We start from the raw sequence: 21,685 nt of genomic DNA, 5'->3' as shown, positions 1-21,685 counted from the left end.
TATGCTGAAGCTGTAAGGCCACCACCTTCTCAACAACCTTCCCCACAAAGGGGAGGTTGGAGACTGGACGATAGTTATTAAGAACTGCTGGATCCAAGGATGGTTTCTTCAGGAGGGGCCTCACCACCGCCGCCTTAAGCGCGGTGGGGAGGTGTCCCTCCCGAAGAGAGGCGGTAACAACCGCCTGGATCCAGCCTCGTGTCACCTCTCTGCTGTTGGCAGTCAGCCAAGAGGGACACGGGTCCAGTATACAGGTGGAGGAACTCACAGCTCGCATAGCCTTGTCCACATCCCCGGAGGCAACATCCTGAAACTCAACCCAGAGATGGTCTGCCAAGTCATTCCCTTGTGTCTTGGCTGGATCTTATCTTATACCAGATTGTCTTAAAAAGTCAAATTTGTACAGTTCTCTTAAAACTCAGCCAAGTGGGGTTCATCTGATCTTGAGATAAACTATTCCAAAGAAGAGTGCTGTGACTGAAAATATTTGATTCCTTGGGTTCTTTATTAGACAATGTTTCTCAGCCCTAGCAACTTTAAGATGAATGGACTAGTTCCCAGAATACCTAGCCAACACATTGCCTGAGTTGAATTCTACAATCTCAAAGTTGCTCAGTTTGAGAAAAACTCACCTAAGAGAAGGGATTCAGAGTAAGCTTATTCTAATCAATCTTATTGGACAGTTTAGAATAACGGTCCAGTAGATATCCAGACCCTGAACCCATAGATGACAACATTAAAGTAATCAACCCAAAACTTCAAAAGTGTATAGGTTTTAGACATATGCTAGTGATGGCAAACCTTTTTTGGCTGCTGTACTAAAAGCGGGGGGGAGCACAGGGGGGTCATGCGCCAGTGTGCCACACCCATGCTATGCGCGCAATCAGCAACGCCCCCCCCCACTTTTGCTGCATTTTTTTCACCTTCCCAAGGCTCCAGAGGCTTTCTAGGAGCCTGGGGAGGGCAAAAACAGCCCCCCCCGATGCCCTCTGGAGGCCTCTGGAGCGTCCCTGAAGCCTCCGGAGGGCAAAAAAACAGACTCACAGGGAACCCAGAAGTTCGGTAATGGTGACTTCCGGTTTGCTCGTAGGGCCAGTTTTTGCCCTCTGGAGCCTTCAGGGAAGCCTCCTGAAGGCCCCTGAAGGCCCCTGAAGGTTCCAGAGGTCGAAAATCGGCCCTATGGACAAACCAGAAGTGACTTCCGGGTACCCCATAGGGCTGATTTTCGACCTCTGGAACCTTCAGGAGGCTTCCCTGAAGGCTCTAAAGGGCAAAAAATGGTCCTATGAGCAAACTGGAAGTCAATCACTGAACTTCCGGTTTGCTCACAGGGCCGGTTTTTCGCACTTTGGAGGCTTCAGGGAAATCTCCTGAGGGCTAAAAACCACTTCAAAAGAAGGCCGACGTCAGATAGCCAGTGCACATGGGATCGTCTTGCATGCCCTGACAAATGGCTCCGCGTGCCACCTGTGGAACCTGTGCCATAAGTTCACCATCATGGTGCTGGGAAATAACTTGGTTACTTCAGTTGATGGAAGTGACCCACAGCAAAAGGGTTTTGAACGTTCGACTATTTTACAATGGAGTTTTGAATAGACTCTGGTTTTAACACTGTATCAAATAGTGCTGTTTGCAAATTGTTGGTCCCAATATTAGCATTAAAATTATGTTATGCAGATTATAGATATAAAAAGAAAAGGATTTCCTAAAGATGAAAAAGTCAATGTCTAAATGTGAGAAACTGAAGATCAAATATTAATGAATCTGAAGAATTATTTTTGTGTCTTTTGAACAATGAATGTGGCTAGTAAAATATAATGAATTCTTCTAAGATTGTTCCTCCCGTTTTTTGTAAAAAAATAAAGAAAACATGTTTTTCCACAATAATTTTCCAAAATATTTACCTTTTAAAAACATCTAAAAACTAAATAATATGCATGGCAAAGACTGCATTAAATGACAGGATATACACTTCTCCACAAATACCTGTACATACCAATTCCCTTCCCACATCCTGTTACTAGTAGAAGTAGGAAACCTGCAATCTTAGAAAATAATAGAGGAAAGCAATGAAGATGTTTCTCATCATACATCAACATTGTCTGTAGACTTCTCATTTATGCTTAGGAGACAAGGTTCACCTTTTCCAATGATCCTATTTAATAAGGCTTGTTTCACAGTTACATTAGCAGAAAAAACACAATAACAAAAGCAGTCAGGATTCCTTAAGTCATGAGTAGCCCACTGCTACTTTAGACAATGGCCACCTCCACACAACACTGAGTCTATTCTTAACCTCTCCAAAGCAGTTTAAAGCTGCCATTGTGATTGTCTTCACATCTGCCAACACTGGAATGCTGAAAGCCAGGAAACATCAAGTCCTTCCTCCATCTGATTGGCTTGGAAGTATATAAAAATCTTCCGTCAGTACTCATCCATTGACTTGCAAGGCTTCCTGGAGTAACAAAAATTCCCTCACCATCCCCTCCATAGAAAAAAAGGGAAGTACTAAATTGTAACACCCTATCCCCACACCTTTTTTTACTACAGGCTTTATGTGTTTATCTGTGTTATTGCATGGCAGCAAAACTCCTTGGCTGCAAATATTTCGTACGTTCACCGAAAGCTATGATGAGGACTGATGCAGATATGCAAGCCCACACTTTTTCCAACAACCAACTGTAGAAGCTCAACGCCTATGTATATGGGGGGAAAGAGAGAAGGAAACAAATCCAAAATTCTGTCCTGAACAATAAATGGCCATTTAGAATCAGGATAATGTCAACATGATACTGGAAGATGAGACTCCCAACACTCCCCTCACCCAGTTCAGAAAATATGGAACATAATACTGGAGTAGTAAGCAAGTATGAGTAGTACTAATGGTAAAAGTGCGGTTGGATCAAAGCCAAAAGGAAGCCCAACTGCTGATGTGCCCAGAAGGAAAGGAAAAGTTCAATGCCGCATTGGTATTTAACCATAAATTAAAGCAAACTTCCAGTTTTCACAGTAGAAAGGTCAAAATTAAACCCTGAAATAAGTTAGTAAGTAAATAAAAATATTCTAGTATTCAGCAAACTGGAATGGATTGAAATGTATCATTTCATAGCCTCAGTTCTTCTATTGCAGGCAATAAAATCTCAAAAGAAATGGAATAGCCATCGTTATTAACAAAAGGGTATCAAAATTAGTGCTCTGAAACAATCCCAGAAATGATACAATGATCTCAAAATCTAATGTAATATTCCAATGCTCCAAGTTCCAGAGGAATCACAAGTTGAATGTGCAGCTGGATTACAATGAGTAATCAACACATCACTCCATGCCAAATGTAATATGAACATTGTGTTAATGTTAATTAATTCATGTAATGTTAATGATGGAAGTAAAATGGCATTAGAATAATGGGGGGGGGGGATCTTCGTAGTCTACAGAACAAAAAAGAGACCGATTAAATTTCCAAGAATACTCAGTCTTTATAGCATATACCGTATATTATATCAATAGATTAAAAGACAAATCTATACATGGACATTACTGGATGCACAATATCAACATTAAACTGACCATATACTCTGCATGCACAGTAGAAAAAACTCCATTCAGTCACAAGAACAGGAACTGGTGGTAATTGCAGCACAGATCAAACTTGCTACAACTTCAGAAAAATGACTAAAATCATCAGACCAATAAGCTGCAACTTTAGTAATATTCTATATGATTATGGGGTAAAGGTAAATTATAGATATAATAGATTAGATTTGATAAATGCCTGCAGTACTGTAAGTTGAAACCACCATTCCTGTTGCCAACTGATAAATATATTATTAAACATCCCTTCTAGTGCTGCCAATTAAAAGTGCCAAAGTGGGTCAACATAAATATATTTCTAGAGACTTATATTGGCAATTAAATTGGTTCTGAACTTTCTCTAGTTCATACCCTGGCAATCTTGTATTAATAGCTTTCTTCCATAACTCATGTTTATTTGAATGATTTAATTTTATTTAATACGAGCTGCTAACCTGGCACTGCCCGGGTATTTATTTATTTATCCCAACCTTCCTCCCATGAACGTTACCACAATTTATAATGTTAGATTTTCCCCTGTACCAGAGGGAGCCCCCTTGTGGAGTACTAAGAAACCGTTACCACAGCACTGTACAGAAGAAGCCATTTTACGGCAGTGTGGTAGAAGCCATTCTAAGGCACAACAGACTTGTATCTTAACAGAACACATGCCCTGAGGGGTATTAGGGATGTCTTACAGCCACAGTATTTGTTTCCAGAGAGTAAGTAATCTGTTTACCCAATTTAGTTGGAATTGCGTTCCAGAGTTATGCTGGAATACACGCACACAAGCACACACACGTATGCCGCACGCACACATACTCTCACACAGCCATATATATACACATACATACATACACACATATACACATATACACACACACGCATACATACATACATACATGCATACACACACACACATATAGAAGATTTACAAAAAGGTAATGCAAATATTTTTCTAAGTAATTACTGTTAATTAACTTCAGCCTTTAATACATGACACTCTGATTTCCCAACTCTAGAATTACTAGAGTTCATGGCCTGAATCAATCTTGATGTATAGCTTATTCTGTTTCATTTTTCTTTCTTTCTAATGACAGCTTAATACTGCATATGGCTTCCTCCCCACCCAGATACAGTTCTTGTGGGATTAGTACCAATTACTATCCACTTATCAGTTGTGGAGTTAGAGATGACCTTAGAATTCACCTAATCCTTACTCCTGCTAAGTGAAGGGCTCCATCTTTGACAGATGGTCATTCTGCCTTTAAAGACCTCCATCAAAGTAATTATCACTTCACGTGGCAACCTGCTTTGTTGCTGACAACTCATATAGACAGACAGTTCCTCCTTCTAGAAACTACTTAGTTTTAACTAAGTTAACCAACTGAATCTCAATGATATTTGTATTTTTTTAATTGTTGCTTATTTTAAATGGTCAACTGCCTAGAGCCCTAATGGAGTCTAGCAGTTGCTAAATTATATAATGACAACAACAATAACAGCTCTCCTTCTATTATCTATTCTATTAACTACTAGAATAGATAATGAGTCTACTCCCTCATCTATTTGATTACCAATATATTGCAAGTTGTATAATTTTAAACGAGCCAAGGTGGCGCAGTGGTTAAATGCAGCACTGCAGGCTGACTGCTAGATCAGCAGTTCAGCGGTTCAAATCTCACCGGCTCAGGGTTGACTCAGCCTTCCATCCTTCCGAGGTGGGTAAAATGAGGACCCAGATTGTTGGGGGCAATATGCTGACTCTCTGTAAACCGCTTAGAGAGGGCTGAAAGGCCTATGAAGCGGTATATAAGTCTACTGCTATTGCTATTGCTATTGCTATTTATTGTTATGTTACTCCTAATTTGTTTTTAATGACAAGGTTTATATATTGACTTTTTTCTTTCTCTTACACCTGTGTTTTCATAAATTGAAATTTATTAGATAGGATTTATTAGATAGGACTTATTAGATAGGATTCCTACAACAAAGTTGTAGGAAATACTGAATAGAATAGAATAGAACAGAACAGAACAGAATTGAATTCTATATTGGCTAAGTGAGATTTGACACACAAGGCATTTGTTTTTGGTGCATATGCCCTCAGTATACATTAAAAAACAAGATAAATTCGTTAAGAATCATAAGGTAGAGCACTTAATGATAGGGTACAAATAAGCAATCAGGAAACAATCAATATCAATATAAATCGTAAGGATACAAGCAATAAACTTACAGTCCTGCAGTCATAAGTGGGAGGAGATTTGTGATAGAAACGTTGAGAGAACTAATAGTAATGCAGCCTTGGTGAATGATTTGACAGTGGTGAGGGAATTATTTATTTAGCAGAGTGATGGAGTTCAGGGAAAAACTATGCAGTGCTCTATAGTCGTTTTGAGGGTAGTAGTTGAAACAATTTATGTTCAGGATGGGAGAGATCTATAAATATTTTCATGGGCCTCTTTTTGTGCAGAATCCAGATGATCTAATATTTCAAGTCTAATAGCTCCTTGCTTTATGGTAACTTCTAATTATTTTTTTAACTTCCATTTACTGCCATTCCATTGATGTAAAATTGTGCCACCAATCTTAAGCAATAGTGGATAAAACAATCTCGAGGGCTACAAAAAACAAAAACAGCTACTGGCTGTCAGCCCTGATGTTCTGGATTACTATTCCTCTTGTGTTAGAGGTAAAATTAGGGGGATACAATAGCAGAGTTGGAAGGGACCTTGGAGGTCTTCTAGTCCAACCCCCTGCCTAGGCAGGAAACCCTATACTGTTTCAGACAAATGGCTATCCAACGTCTTCTTAAAGACTTCCAGTGTTCGGGCATTCACAACTTCTGGAGACAAGCTGTTCCACTGATTAATTGTTCTAATTGTCAGGAAATTTCTCCTCAGTTCTAAGTTGCTTCTCTCCTTGATTAGTTTCCACCCATTGCTTCTTGTTCTACCCTCAGGTGCCTTGGAGAATAGTTTGACTCCCTCTTCTTTATGGCAACCCCATAGATACTGGAACACTGCTATCATGTCTCCCCTAGTCCTTCTTTTCATTAAACTAGACATACCCAGTTCCTGCAACCGTTTTTCATATGTTTTAGTCTCCAGTCACCTAATCATCTTTGTTGCTCTTCTCTGCACTCTTTCTAGAGTGTCCACATCTTTTTTACATCGTGGCGACCAAAACTGAATGCAGTATTCCAAGTGTGGCTTAACAAAGCATTATAAAGTAATATTAACACTTCACGTGATCTTAATTCTATCCTTCTGTTTATGTAGCCTAGAACTATGTTGGCTTTTTTGGCAGCTGCTGCACACTGCTGGCTCATATTTAAATGGTTGTCCACTAGGACTAAGGATGTTTAATGTAATTTAAAATTAAAGTCCTGACATTTTCAGGCTGCAAGAACCCATGTTAAATTTATCACACTGCATTCCCATTCCACTTCAGAAAGTGTTTTTTACTTGAAATCAATCTATTTAAAGTAAAAATGTACAATCTATTATTCATGTCAGACCAAAAAGACCCACCAAATTTGTATACTCCTGCTTCCTCTTCTCCATTTACCTGGAAAGGAGGAAGTTAAACTCTGAATATAAGCCTTAATTGTTTAAACCTATTCTAACTTTGGAGTTCCTGATTTTTTATATAGCAGAAATAGGATTATTCAGGGTGTGGGTGTATTTCTAACACTGAGTATGTTCATATTTTGAATATTTGGGGAAGAGAATTCAGATTTCATTCTACATTGAATATTTATTTTTGATTGTTAATAGTCAAATTCCATTTCATGAGAGAGAAGAGAGAAAGAGAGAAATAATGGTTCCTTAAGCATCCCATTCTCATATAATATGTTGTTTCTTTAACAAATTAACAAGATATATTAGAAACTTGGTTTAAAAATATCAGAAAAACAATAGTGCTGTGAATCAATTAGCAACATATTTTTTAAAAGGCAGAGATATGTTTTTAGACCTGCTGGATATTTAGACTAAGATTTTGTTTGGATTGTTTAGGAATCACTTACTTGATTCATTGAAAGTGTTTGATTTTTCTAACATTTTGCAATAACAAAACTCATCCTCACAAAGTTTATTCAGTGGTAAACTTTTACTAAAGTAGACACAGCACAGACAGTGTCAGATTAAGGCCCACTGGTGCCCTAAGCACTGACAAATCTTGGTGCCCCCCTCCTTTGTACATACTATACAAATCTTCATAGTTTTTTCTTTCTTTCTCAACTTTGTGGTGCCCTCTTGGGCCTGGTGCCCTAAGCACGTGCTTAGTTTGCTTAATGGTTAATACACCACTGAGGACAGATTGAAACCAGTCTAAAAATATAATATTGTTCTTAATTAAATAGTTTTTAACTTCTGTTAAGAAAAATACCATTTTTCTTACCTGTTATCATGCTTGATATAATTAATGGCAATATGATGAGTTTGAGCATTCTCATTAGAACTTCTCCAGGAAATGCAAAGTAAAATTTGTCCAGGTTGGAGAGGTTTCCATATTCCCGAACAGCAAGTCCTAGTCCTATTCCTAAAATGTGAAATAAATTACAAAATATGACATATTAATAAAAAGAGACAAAGGAAACAAAGGGTTGTTAAAAGACTGTGTGTGACTTTGCCCCCTCTTTTTTCCACCTGTCTCAAACAGTCATACTATGGCAGTGTTTGCGAACCTTTTCGGCACCAAGTGCTGAAACGTGATTGCGTGCGCATGCGCAAGGGAGTGCTAGAAGCAGGAATAGAAGTTCCCCTGTATGCATGCGTGCCAGGGAGCAGGTCTTCCAGTTTATGGCGCTCCTGAGCATGTGAAGACCAGCTGGCTGATGTGCATGAATGCACTGGAATCCAAAAGAGCAACGGACACCAGCTGGCATGCCCAGAAAGATGGCGCTGCGTCCTTAAAGGTTTGCCATCACAGTACTATAGGGACAGCAACATTTGATAAAACAGATCATAACTTCATATATGAAGAACAATTTTTAATTAAGATATATGACCTTACCATTATGTTTTAACACCTCCCTAGGTGTTATGTCTGGAGAAATGAAATATATAAATGTTCAGTTTACTGAGCAGTAAAATTAGCTTGATCGTTTGTATTAATGAATGTTATTTCCTGCCACCCATTTGTATCCTAATGTGTGGTAAAGATCAGAGGTTTTGCTCAGAGCCATTTGATAATTTAGTCATCAATATTAGTAGCCTGGGGCAGTAATGTTTGCCAAACTACATAGGCTGAGAGCTATGGTTACCTTTAAATTACTGCTTTATCTCATAGTTTTCAGATTTTAAACTTAAGATTCCAACTCGTGAGTATGTAATGTACCGTATTTTTTAGATTATAAGATACACCTTTTTCCCTCAAAAAAGAGGCTGAAAATCTGGGTGCATCTTATACACTAAATACAGCATTTTTTGACTCCTGAAACGCCACCCCCTTCACCAAAATGGTCGTGCATGCCTTTAGGAGACTTATAGAGGGCTGGGGAGGGCAGAAATGAGCTAAAAACAGGCCGTTTTTTGCTCAATTTTGCCCCCCCCCAGCCCTCAGACATGCTATATAAGTCTCCTAAAGGCTATGCATGGCCTTTTTTTGACAAAAAACGGGCCGTTTTTGGGAAGTCTGCAAAGTGCAAAAACTTTTTTTTAATTTGCCTCTTCAAAATCTTGGTGCGTCTTATACTCCAGTGCGTCTTATACTCCATTGCATCTTATACTCCAAAAAATACAGTAAGTGTGCGATTGTATGCACATATACTGTGGAGACACAGATTAACTTAAAACATTTCTTATTTTGGCTGGCTATTTTTAAAGAATTAATAATTTAATATTAGCATGTTTGATTGAATCATATTTTAATAGAGAAATAAAAGCTGCACTTATTTGGAGGTGTTTGTTGCTGAAAATACATTGGCAGGAACTATGGGGTGTTAAGAATGGGCTCCTCATCACTGGGTTCATTATAAAAAGAATCCAAGATTACTAAAATAGCTGGAGTCAGACAATATACTAAGCCAAAATGTATGGGTTTTTCTTAAATGTGGCTTCATCTGAAATCTCTGAAATTTACAGCAATGTATCCAGTGGTGGGATTCAACTGGTGTAACAACCGGTTTGCTGAATGTGCCAAACATGCATTCCATGCGTGCTCAGTGCATTTGAAAACTTACATTCTACTGCAGCCCTGGTGCAAAACAGCTGATGCATGGCAATCCGCTCTGCACGCCTATCAGCTGGGCTTCAGAAAAGGGAATATAGAGGAGTATAGCGCAGGGGCAGGCGGGTGGGCCTAGCTGATTGGCGGAGTGAACTGGTTCACTCCTAGATGATCATCGGAACTACCGGTTCATCTGAACCAGTCCGAACCGGTAGAATCCCATCCCTGTATGTATCTATAATGTAGTTAGAAGATTGATAAGTATAACCTTTTGTATAATGTCCTATTTGGATCTATGGGATTCTTCTTTCTTTTTTACTCAGCCATTATGTAATAATACACTTTGTCTTTAATATGAGTTGATCCAGCTAATTAAATTTAATTATAGGTAATACTTGTACTGGTAAATTATTTTTGGTTTTAAATACAGGATAGATGCATAAGAGAAATACACGGTAGTTTCAATTCTGTAACACATTTTTGGGGAATTTTCTCCACTGATTTCCATAGGAGGTTCCTAAGTATATACATTTGCCTAAAATTAGATTAACTCAGGCACAATAAATTAAAATATTGTTATTCTTCTGATTTTTCCTACCATTATCTTTAACAGATAACTGAAACTCAATAAATGTAACTCTGTTTTAACAGTAAACTTAACTAAATGTTTAGTCAACACCAACTATCTTTATATGGTGGAAACTGCAATAGTTGAAAATAAATTCTGTAAAATGCCAAAATATATTTTAGAAATCCCATTATGGACACAAAGGCATCAAAAATTTCATCTCAGCTGCTTGACTTTTATTATACCATAAATTTGTTCTACTGACACATATTTTTCTTAACTGTTTCAATTGTTTAAAAAGCTATAAATAAAAACTACTTTGTTAGTATTTGCAATGAACTAGATAATAGTAACTTGGCTCTCTCTTAAATAGGAACATAAGAATTGGAATTTTGGGTTTATAAACAATTATCTTTTATTAAATACTTCTTTATCTAGTTGACTTTGTACTTCATGAAAAAAACTATACTTTTAATTCAGATTCTGAAAAACATACTAAACCATGGTATTTAAGATATTTATGTCTTTATGATAATGTAAACCAAATAGCAATAGCAGTAGACTTATATACCGCTTCATAGGGCTTTCAGCCCTCTCTAAGCGGTTTACAGAGAGTCAGCATATTGCCCCCAACAATCTGGGTCCTCATTTTACCCACCTCGGAAGGATGGAAGGCTGAGTCAACCCTGAGCCGGTGAGATTTGAACCGCTGAACTGCTGATCTAGCAGTAGCCTGCAGTGCTGCATTTAACCACTGCGCCACCTTGGTTTCATCATGTATATCCACCCTGTTGATAATAAATGTATATCCACCCTGTTGATATATCCACCCTGTTGATAATAAAACTGATCTAATTAATCCAGCCTCCTCCTTCCAAATGGAATGTAATGAGGATATGATTACAACTCTCCTCATTGTGTGTTATTTTTCACCTTTTCCCTTTTCATTTTCTAGCAACTTTCTTCTTTGCCAGAGAATTGCCTGATAACAGGAAAGAATTCTAATCAATTACTTGTTAAGCCTTTGAAAGGACGAGAATTAAAGCAAGCTAAAATGAAAGAAATAGAAACATTGACAATGCATGTATGATGTGGAAATATATTTAGAAACTATATCAAGTGATCTAGCTTTTGTTTAAGTTTAGATTGCTCATTGGATGAAGAGGCATAAATAATTTATTTTTCAGTATAAACCGAACAGCTATACTTTTGAGATTAGCATTATCTACCAAAGAGCCACAGAAATCTCATTTAATGTAACAATAAGGAGGAATAGAGACACTGAAGAAAATAATTGACATCTTGGTAGGCAGCTGTAAAATGACTCAGATGAGTTTCGAATTACTCACATTCAACCTCACCCCATTTTCTGTATTTCATTACAATTTCTTTATCCCAATTTAGGTATGCTTTGATTTCCAAAGTTGCAATTATCAAATCTTCAACAATAACAAGGTGGATGAAGCATGGCGAATCCACAAGCATATTGTAAACACAAGTCCTGTCTGTGCATCATATGTAGTTGCCTCTTATGCTTATTGTACAAAGGGGCATTAGGAAAATGTGCCCTGTTCAGGATCCAACATTGTACAGATGGTCTTCAACTTACACAGTTCATTTAGTGAGCATTCAAAGTTACAATGGCACTGAAAAAAGTGATTTATGATTGTTTTTCACACTTACAACCATTGCAGCATTCCCAAGGTCACATGATCAAAATCCAGATGCTTGTCAACTGACTCATATGTATGACAGTTGCAGGTCTCAGGGTCACGTGATCAACTTTTGCAAACTTCTAACGAGCAAAGTCATTGGGAAAGCCAGGTTCACTTAACAACCGTGTAACTAACTTAATAATTGCAGTGATTCACTTAACAAGTGTGGCAAGAAAGGTTGTAAAATGATGCAAAACTCACTTAACAACTCTCTTGCTTATCAGCAGAGTTTGGGGCTCAGTTGTGGTCCTAACTTGAGGACTACCTGTATAAGATTATATGCAAAATAAACATCTTTCTATTTTTTAGTATCTTCCTTCTGAATATATCATCTTATATTTTATAGTGTAGTTTGTTTTTCAGAAAGTCGATGAATGTTTGTACAATTATATATCTAGAGAATGTATTTTCTACTCTGCAATAAAATATTCCCGTTTTCTGTTCTCTTCCTTCTGTATGATTAGAGAAATGCCCCTTGAAACATTGCAGTTCAATTCTGTTAGGAGTACTGCATCTACATCTTTGGAGAAGTGCATTCAGCACACTATAGGTGAAAAATTGTATATCAATGGGGATTTACCAGTGGCTGTTTTATTTCCAGGGAAAATTTAATTAAATCTGACTGGAGCTTAATATACAACCATTTGTTTAACAACTGTTCAAAGTTACAACGGCATTGAAAAAAATGACCTATGACTGGTTCTTGAAGTTATTGACCATTGCATCATTGCCATGGTGCCAGGATCAAATTTTGGGTGTTAGGAACTGGCGAATATTTACAACACTTGCCCCTTCTTAGAGTCATGTGATCAGAGATGGTATTTAGCCAGTTCTCTCCGTTTTGGGTGAACCAGTAGTGGCAGCTGTGGGAGGCTCTGCCCCCCATCACTCTGATGTAATGCATGAGCACCGCACATGTATAGAAGGCAGTGTGCATGCGTGGCACGTGCAAGCAAAGCAAGCACTCGCTCGCGCTCACATTTGCGAACCGGTAAGGATGGTAAATCCCACCGCTGCATGTCATCACTATCTGCACTATGCAATCTGGCTTCTGAAAAGCAAAGCCAATGATGGCAAGTAGATTCCACATGATTCACTTCAAAACTGCAGTGATTTGCTTAACAATCTTGGCAGAAAAGGTTATAAAATTGGGTCTGACTTACTAAACAACCACCTTGCTTAGCCATGGAAATTCTAGTCCCAATTTTGAGGACAGGCTGTAAACTTTTTGTAGTAGACAGGAGATGAGTTTTGTGTGTGTGGTTTTTTTTCTCCAAGCTTTCCTCACTGGAAAGAACCTGATTCTTTTCAAGTCTTCGCATCTCTAATTGAAAGACAGGAGGGAGGTGCCTGGCTATCCTCTGCCAGTTTATCCTTTTGAAATCTACCATTACACTATATTTTGCAATGAAGTATTGCAAAAATCAAATGTAGTCATACGATGTATCAGCAAATCCTTTGGAACTTAGTAAGACTGATAACGACAAAAGGTTGCACATCAGTGCGTACTTAATATGCACTCTCTGCAACTGGAAAACAAAATGTTCAACCAACTCTCTTTAAGCTGCTATTCACTAATAGTAAGTAAATAAAGAATAAACAATGTCTTTAGATCAAAAAAAGTCTGGTGAAGTTGAAATTTGACAGATTTACTGATTTATTTCAAAATAAATTGAGTTACAAAGGGTTTAATATTGTAATTTGTAATACTGAAGTACACTACAGATAATCCTCAACATTTGAGTACAATGGAGCCCAAAATTTTATGTTGCTAGGCTGGACAATTTTTAAGTGAGTTTTGCTCCATTTTACAACCTTTCTTGCTACAGTTATTAAGTAAATCACTGCAGTTGTTAAGATAGTAACACGTTTGTTAAGTGAATCTGGCTTCCCCCATTGACTTTGTCAGAAGATCGCAAAAGGGGATTGTATGACTCAGGAACACAACCACCATAAATAGTTGACTTTGCTTTTCAGAAACCAGCTGAAATAGTGTAAATTGAGGATTACCTGTATTTTATTATATCATTTGTTGTGATAAGACTACTTTAAATTATAAAGAAACAAATATTAAAACACTTTTAGCATAGAAGGACTTCATAATAACAGTGCTTCAAAATACTGAACATTGCATGTATCAGTGACATGCGGTGAGATTTACGGCTGGTGAGGCACTGACACAATGGTGGGTTTCAAATTTTTTTAGACTTGTGGACTCCCAGAATTCCACAACCAGCCATGCTCAGTTCTGATTTAAAGCAACAACATTTGTTTTTCTCCTTTGCGAAAAAGTTTCCTTCATTCTTTTTCTTCTCCCTCCCCCTCCTTCCTCCCTCTCTCCCCTCTCAAACAGACACACTCACACAGAGAAGCTGGACTATCTCTCCTACCTCCTTCCCTCTCTCACTCCCTCTCTCAAACAAACAAACACAAACACAGAAGTTGAATTGGATATATTTTCTAATGGCTTGAAAGCAGCTCCTTTGCCATACCCCCCCCCCCAATTCCCCTGCTGCCTTCCCCAAACATCTCCACCATTGCAAATGCAGCCTGCTGTCTGGGTGGGAAATGCCTGGAACGCAATAAAGCCCACCCACCCACTCACCTCCTGCTTGCAGGCTGGGGTGAGAGAAGAGGCAGAGAAGCCAGAGGGGAGCCGATATGAGCCTTTGATTGCAGGCGGAGCCATGTTGTCTTTTCAAACTTGTAATCAGTGAAGCTGGGCTTATATAGTTTTATCCAGCTCTGTGTGTTTGTGTCTTTGTGTGTGTGTGTGAGAGAGAGAGAGAGAAAGTGAGTGTGTGTGTGTGTGTGTGTGTGTGTTTGAAAAGGCAACGTGGCTCTGCCTGCAATCAAACTACACTTGGGGAGGGATCTACACTTTAGGATGAAGTTTGAATTCCTCCCTGTCCCTCCGACCTACATGTACCTTTTCCATCTGTTTCAGAGAGGATTTCAACTCTGCTCTTGCCTGTCATCATGAAAAGAAAAAAATTGTAAAAGGAAAAAGGCGAGTGCTGAGGTCAGGCTGAGCTAGTTGCTGCCAGAGTCACCATGGATGACTCTGCTTAACTGTTTAAAAAAGCCTCTAAAAAAGCGCCCTCTACAGTAGGAGGCAGGAGAATGACGTGGCTCACCGACGTCAGGAATTTTTAGGCTTTTAACCCTTGCTTAACTCTGCTCGAGTGATCATAAAATGCCTAAAGTCAAACTAGATGAGGCACGCCGTTCTCCTGCCTCCTCCTGTAGAGGGCACTTTTTAGAGGCTTTTTTAAACAGTTAAGCACTAAGCAGAGTCATCCATGGTGACTCTGGCAGGAACTAGCTCAGCCTGACCTCTGTCCCCGTGTGTATGCCATGTGTGTACTGCAATGGTATTGGCAACTATTTTAGGGTAGCAAAGCTAAAACTATTCTTCATCAAACTTTCAGGATAACAAAAGGTTAAAATCCTTTGCCTTGCAGTGAAATGGGAGGCAAACAAATTTTAATTATATATATATAATAATATATATATATATATATATATATATATATATATATATATATATATATATATATATATATATATATATATATATATATATATATATATATATATATATATATATATATATATATATATATATATATATATATATATATATATATATATATATATAAAGCAAATAACAGAAGCCCAAATATCAGAAAGGCATGAGCCAGGGCCTCCCTAGTGAAGTCTATTTAGACAATTAGAAGTATGTTTGCTCTCAAATAATTTATTCTCATTAGTTTTAATAGGAGCTTTCCTAAAATCATACCTTTTATTCTTTTAAAACCAAAAGATTTGTGCAGTATAAAATGTAATTAGAAGTTTTAAGTCCTAGATTTCCATGGGAAATTTATAATGGAATCCTATAAATGAAGACTAAAGGAGATTACACTCCAATTGAGGTGTTGATGTGTAGATGTAATGTTTTGTTTTTCATTCTATTTAAATAAATGGGGCTTAAATATTGTGGACTGTGTTTACATGGTGCCTTAAAAATCATTTTGCCAGATCAAAATATTTTGCTGTTGAGAAGAAAAACAGGATGTATTGCTGATAAATCCCCATCTAATGGAGCTTACTGAACTAACACATTTCTGTGTGAGAGAACCAACAGGAAATATAATGAAACTATGATACATGGGACCTTGATGTAATAGACTGTGCACATACCAAAATGCATATCTGTTGCAATTTGTATCATTTCCTCAATGATGTAAATTGTCACAATTATGTAATTTGTATGCTTTTTCATAATGATACGATCATCCAGTTGTTGCTGTAATGTCATACTTGATGATTTACAGGACCTTTGTTAATAATGGAAAATCATCTCTGCGATTGGTTCATTAAAACAAGGCTTCACTATATGAAAATAATGCTTGGTTATTTTGGTGATATTGACTGTAGATGGAAAAATAGATATTATGGAATAATTCTGCCAAAATGAGGCTGAAAAACAGATAAAGTACTCTGTGTGTGTGTCTGTGTGTGTCTGTGTGTGTAATAGTGGCAAACAATTCAAAAAGAGCAAGGGAAAAGTATTAAAATGCAGAATGAAACAAAAGTTTTAGAAGTGAGTGTAAGTAACTAAAACAAAAAACCTCTAATAGAATGAAGGAATTAAAACTAAAGGTGATGAAATGATATAGGATAATGAAATGAAAGAATGCTAGTGTTCTAGCTAAGGGACTGAGATCAATATGCTCAAGAACAAAGCTGATGAAACAGAAGCTATAAATGCTATGAGAATTTTTTTAAAAATGGTTAAGGCTGCAGGTGTAGCCTATATAGATGGCAAAAATTGATGTTACTTAGGAAAAGACTGTATGACATTTAAGATACATGTGAAGTCAGAATCTGTGCTCAATAACTGATAATTCACAATAAGTGTCCCATTATAAAAGGGAAAGGTAGCAAGAAGGAAAGAAAGCAAAAACCAAGAGGGAATAATGTTTGGTGGCAGAATATTGACTACAGATACTCCTCGACTTATAACAATTCATTTAGTGACTGTTCAAAGTTGCAACTTATGACCAGTTTTCACACTTACAACTATTGTAGCATCTCCATGATCATGTGATCAAAATTTGATGCTTGGTAACTGATTCTTATTTAGGGCACTTGTGGTATTCCAGAATCACGAGATCCCCTTTTGTGACTTTCTGACAAGCAAAGTCAATAGAGAAGTCAGATTCACTTCACAAAAGTTTGACTAATTTAAAAACTGTAGTGATTCACTTAACAACTGTGGCAAGAAACATCTTAAAATGGGGCAAGCTCATTTAACAAATGTTTCACTTAGCAACATACATTTTGGGCTCAACTGTGGTCATAAGTTGAGGACTACCTGTTTATAATTAGGGAAGTGTGAAATTAGGGAAGTCTAGTTTGGCTTTGTGCCAGATTATGACTGTGAAGGCCAGATTCTTGCTATTTAACATCTTAGTTAAAAAAATTGATAAAGCATTTGATAGTGAATTATCATAAAGAGCTTGTGTTAAGGAATGTTATTCATGATTCTGAAGTTGAATGTTGATGCCTGAAGATGAGAGCAATATATGATGGAAATAAAACATGAATGAAAATAAATTCTATGAGAAGAATTTGGCTGAGTAACTAATAATTTACAAAGAATGTTAAACAAATAATATGTAGTGAGCAATATGGATTTGAAATTAATATTAAAGATAAAAGTAGATGCATAAAACAGGGTAAATGAAATTATATACACCTGGTGAACAACTAGAGCAAATTTTTTATTTTGTGTAAAACATTTAATACAATTGGGAAAAGAGAGAAATTTTAAGCTATGCAAATATCAGTTTGTTGTGAGGAATAAATGTTTCATAATAGAAGTCAAAAGTGGGGTGAATAAAATTCTCCTTCTACTCACTTTGCTATGTCATACTAAGAATTGGGTATCTTAGGAAAAATGTGAAAATAAATTGAATACAATGAGAAGGGTTAGGTAAGAAGTGTGTAGTAAATGAAGTAGAATGAAAAATAAATGAATGGGGATTGAATATAAACATTAGTGACCAGTATGAAAAATATTCATTCAGGGGGTTTGGTCTTAGAGAAGGAACGAATGAAGGCCAACATGTAAAACAAAGAAGAACAAAAAGCTATGGTTGGAGGGGGTTAATTTAGATACTCTGAAAGAGAGAAGTAAGACATTTAAAGAACAAAAGGCAATGTATAAATTAGTATAAATTATAAATTATTTATTATTTATAATTATTATAAATTATATGAAACAAAATTGGTTTGTAAGGGTCGAAAAGTATGGAGCAGCATAATGAATGGTGTCACATAAGGCAGATTTGGTATGTCTCTTTTTCCACTTGATTGCATATCTTGAAATGAAGTAATATAATGGGTACATATGTAATTAATGCCCCAATCCCAAAGCAGTGTCCTGCCTTTAAATCTGAACAGGTTTAATGGAATTTATGAACAGTAATCAAAAGTTTTTTGTATTATTATTTTATTCAGTTACTTAAAAATGACAGTTTGCTTTGAGATACACACACACAGACATATGGAATATTGAGAGAAATAATAACTGAACAAAAAGTAACACTGAGAGGAAAAAATGGAAATGGAAACATATTTTTTCTAGAATTTATTTGTTTCTAACCAGTAAGATGTTCCAGCATTTAACTATAGATCAATATTTGATCTACATGTTTAATGGTTATACTAATGCCAAGATATAAGTTCAATTATAAGGGAGATAAAATAATTATTTAATCAATCTTGGCAGGGAACAAATAGTGACTGGTGTTTTATATTTTTGGGGAAATTTAAAGTGAAATGAGTTACAGGGTATATTCAAAAACAAGCATCTATCCCTAGTATTCAGTCACACTGGTAAACCAGTTTCTGCTATATATGGTTTGGATAACATAGAAAGTGATAACATCATTTTCAGGAATGGAAAGTAGATGAAAGTTGCGGTGACCTACATCCTTAAACAAGGTATGGAAAGCATACCAACAATATTTTCTTGAAAGCTTTTCAACTCCTTTACCACTTTAAACTAATTCAATACTGTATATAATTCAATACTGAGGGTCTAATCACAGTGGAGTACAAGTGCTGCCTCTGAGTTTCTGTATTCCTCCTATTGTATTGCATTGGTTCTGAGTATGCACACAACGCGGACTGCAAATTCTGTGCCCTGGGTCACATGACCGCAGGGGAGGAAGGAGCCTTAGAATGAACGGGGTGAAAAATATTCCATCTTGCTGCTTTACTGCATCTCCCATAAGGATACATTGGGAGATTTTTTTCCCCTTCAAACCCAGCCTAAAAAGGCCCAGTTTCAAACTTGCTTGCTTTTGTTGACTTCATCTTCCATACCAAACTTGGCAAATTTGGCATGCGGACAGGAGAATCTTGAAGATTTGAAATCTATACATCCGAAAGTTGCCAAGATTGAAAAACATTGCACCACACCAAATACGGTCCCATTCCATTATATCTTGAGACAATTATGTTACTGATGGTTAGAGAGATCATTCCGCTTTACCCATTTTCTTTTCAACATTGCTTTGGTTTGGAAAAAGTAAGATATCTCAAGTCAAGTTCCCAGTGGCTGAAAAGGGTCATTTGTTTTGTTGACAATGATATGGATGTGGTTCATCACTGTCTACTTCTGTGATGTTTTTTCAAAAGCTTATTGCCCTCCTTTCAAATAGGAAGTAGTAGATTCAACCTGCTATCTGAGACAGCCAATTCCACTTCGATGTTGCCATTTGGATTTTTAAAGTCCTACTTGGGTATACATGCCACTAAACACAGTACAACCTGTTTCTAAATAAATGCAGTTAATCTTTCACTGCCGACAACCCCTACATCTACTTAACCAAGAAACAAAATTCACCCAGTTTCACTTTAGATTAGACAAGACATTTGCAATAAAACATTCACTGAAGGGATATAATTTTGTCATAATCATGACCTACAAGTTGAAAGACTGGAGGAAAGCAGAAACCTTTTAATGGAAAGGAGAGGAATGTTCATTTGGATAAATACACTCAATTAATTAACAGCAATGGCACCAGTCCTGTGAAAAGGCTGTAAGTTTATAAACTGAATCACACCTGACACCAAGGTAGACATGAAGCTGTTGAACTGGGATCTATTTCTAAATAGATAAGTTTTAGAATCAGAGCAGAATAGAAAGATTTGGCCATTTAGGTGCTGTGATTTCTTAATTTTTACAACTTTTACAGAGGGCAGTACTGAACCAGGTCTTCCATCCCGGCAGTATTTCACCATGCCAGCAATTTTGGATATTAAATGAAGGATTTAGAGTTTTGTCCACAATGGCAACAGGGCTGATGAACTTTCCTTATAAAGGTATGTACCGCATACGGCTGCGATGTCACCCGGGGACCTTATTCTAACCCTCCTCCCAGCCGGCTAATTTACCTTCCTCTGCGCCCAAGAGCAGAGGAAGGTAAATTACCTTCTCGTGGGGGACTGCCAGAGGGAAACGGCAAGCCCGCGTAGTCTTTCAAAGAAGCTCTCCAGATTTTTCGGCGTTAAGCACCTTCTTTTGCGGGTCTCCATTGTCTTCTCCCACAAACGCGGGCAGGGGGCGAGAGGAGAGGAGCGCCTCCGCCGCCCGCCCTTCCCTCCCGAAAGGTGTCCCCCCGCGACTCACCCAAAACCACGGCTAGGATGGTGCTGAGCAGCAGCCAGTTGTTCTTCAGGAACCGCTTGCAATCGCATCCCTCCTTCTTGCCCGGCGTCTCCTTCCCCATGGCGTCTCCGTTCAGCCGCTGCTGCCCAAGAGAGGCTGGGTCGGGAAACTGGCGGGACACCGGCGGCCCGGAGCGGTGTGGGGGCGCGGCGTCGGAAGGCAGGTGGAGGAGCGGAGGGGCCGGCGGGGCGTTAACGGCAGCAAGGCTCCGTCTCGAACTCTCCGGGGTGCTGTCGTTTTCCAGCGCGGCTCTGGCTGGATGCGTGTCTAGGGGGGACGCGCGTGGGCGGGAGGGGCGCCGAGGCTTCCGCCGTGCTCGCGGCGGCCGGGCGCGTTCGCAGCTCTGCGGGTCTCCTCCGCTTCTGTCGCTGCTATCTGGGGCTGCTCGACGCAGAGGCGGAGAAGCGGCTCTGGTGCGCGCGCGCTCTTTTCCTCCTCTCCCACTCGCCTCCGCCGCGCTCTGCCGCCTTCGGACAGAAGCGCCCGCCCTGCCCTTGTTGCCCAGTTGCCCTGCGCTCCCTTTGCGCCATCCTGTTTGCGGAAAGTGGGAGGGGGGCGTCGCCCAAAGCCGCTTGGCTTCCGCGTGCTTGCGGCGGCTGGAAGTGCTAGGAAGAGGAAGCAATTTGAGGCGTAGGGGCAGAAGGGCTTTTCCCAGCCCAACCTCCGCCTGAGGCAAATTTCTTTTGGAAGGAAAGCAGCCTTTGAGGAAATGGCTGTTTTCCTTCCACCCACCACACCCCATTAAGAGAGAGCCATCCCTCACTTCTTTCCCAGTTGGGAAAGGCTGTGGCCTCCCAGCAAGAGCCTATTGCTTGGATGGAAGACCCAACAGGAAATCTTAGGGCTGTGGGGATCCTTCTTGCTCTTGTGAGCTTGGTTGTTTTCTTGAAGGGGCTTCATTGTCCAATT

At 38.5% G+C, this 21,685-nt stretch overlaps 1 protein-coding gene across 1 annotated transcript in view; it reads right to left on the bottom strand.

The window, feature by feature from the left end:
• The window catches only part of SLC1A1 (solute carrier family 1 member 1), a 49,955-nt gene extending 28,721 nt beyond the window's left edge, over window positions 1-21,234 (bottom strand). The window contains exons 1-2 of the mRNA XM_087716033.1: window positions 20,738-21,234; window positions 7,978-8,118 (exon numbers count right to left, since the gene is read on the bottom strand). Of these exons, the coding sequence (XP_087572159.1) occupies window positions 7,978-8,118; window positions 20,738-20,837 (241 nt within the window). The 5' untranslated portion in view covers window positions 20,838-21,234. The remainder of the gene's footprint in view (window positions 1-7,977; window positions 8,119-20,737) is intronic.
• Window positions 21,235-21,685: the final 451 nt, after the last annotated feature.

This window comes from Thamnophis sirtalis, unplaced genomic scaffold (assembly GCF_051295495.1).
Source record: "Thamnophis sirtalis isolate CommonGarterSnake01/CBP01778 unplaced genomic scaffold, rThaSir2_p1.2 scaffold_5, whole genome shotgun sequence".
Lineage (NCBI taxonomy): Eukaryota > Metazoa > Chordata > Lepidosauria > Squamata > Natricidae > Thamnophis > Thamnophis sirtalis.
The sequence above is the reverse complement of the archived record's forward strand: the minus strand, read 5'-3'. Positions and strand labels throughout refer to the sequence as shown.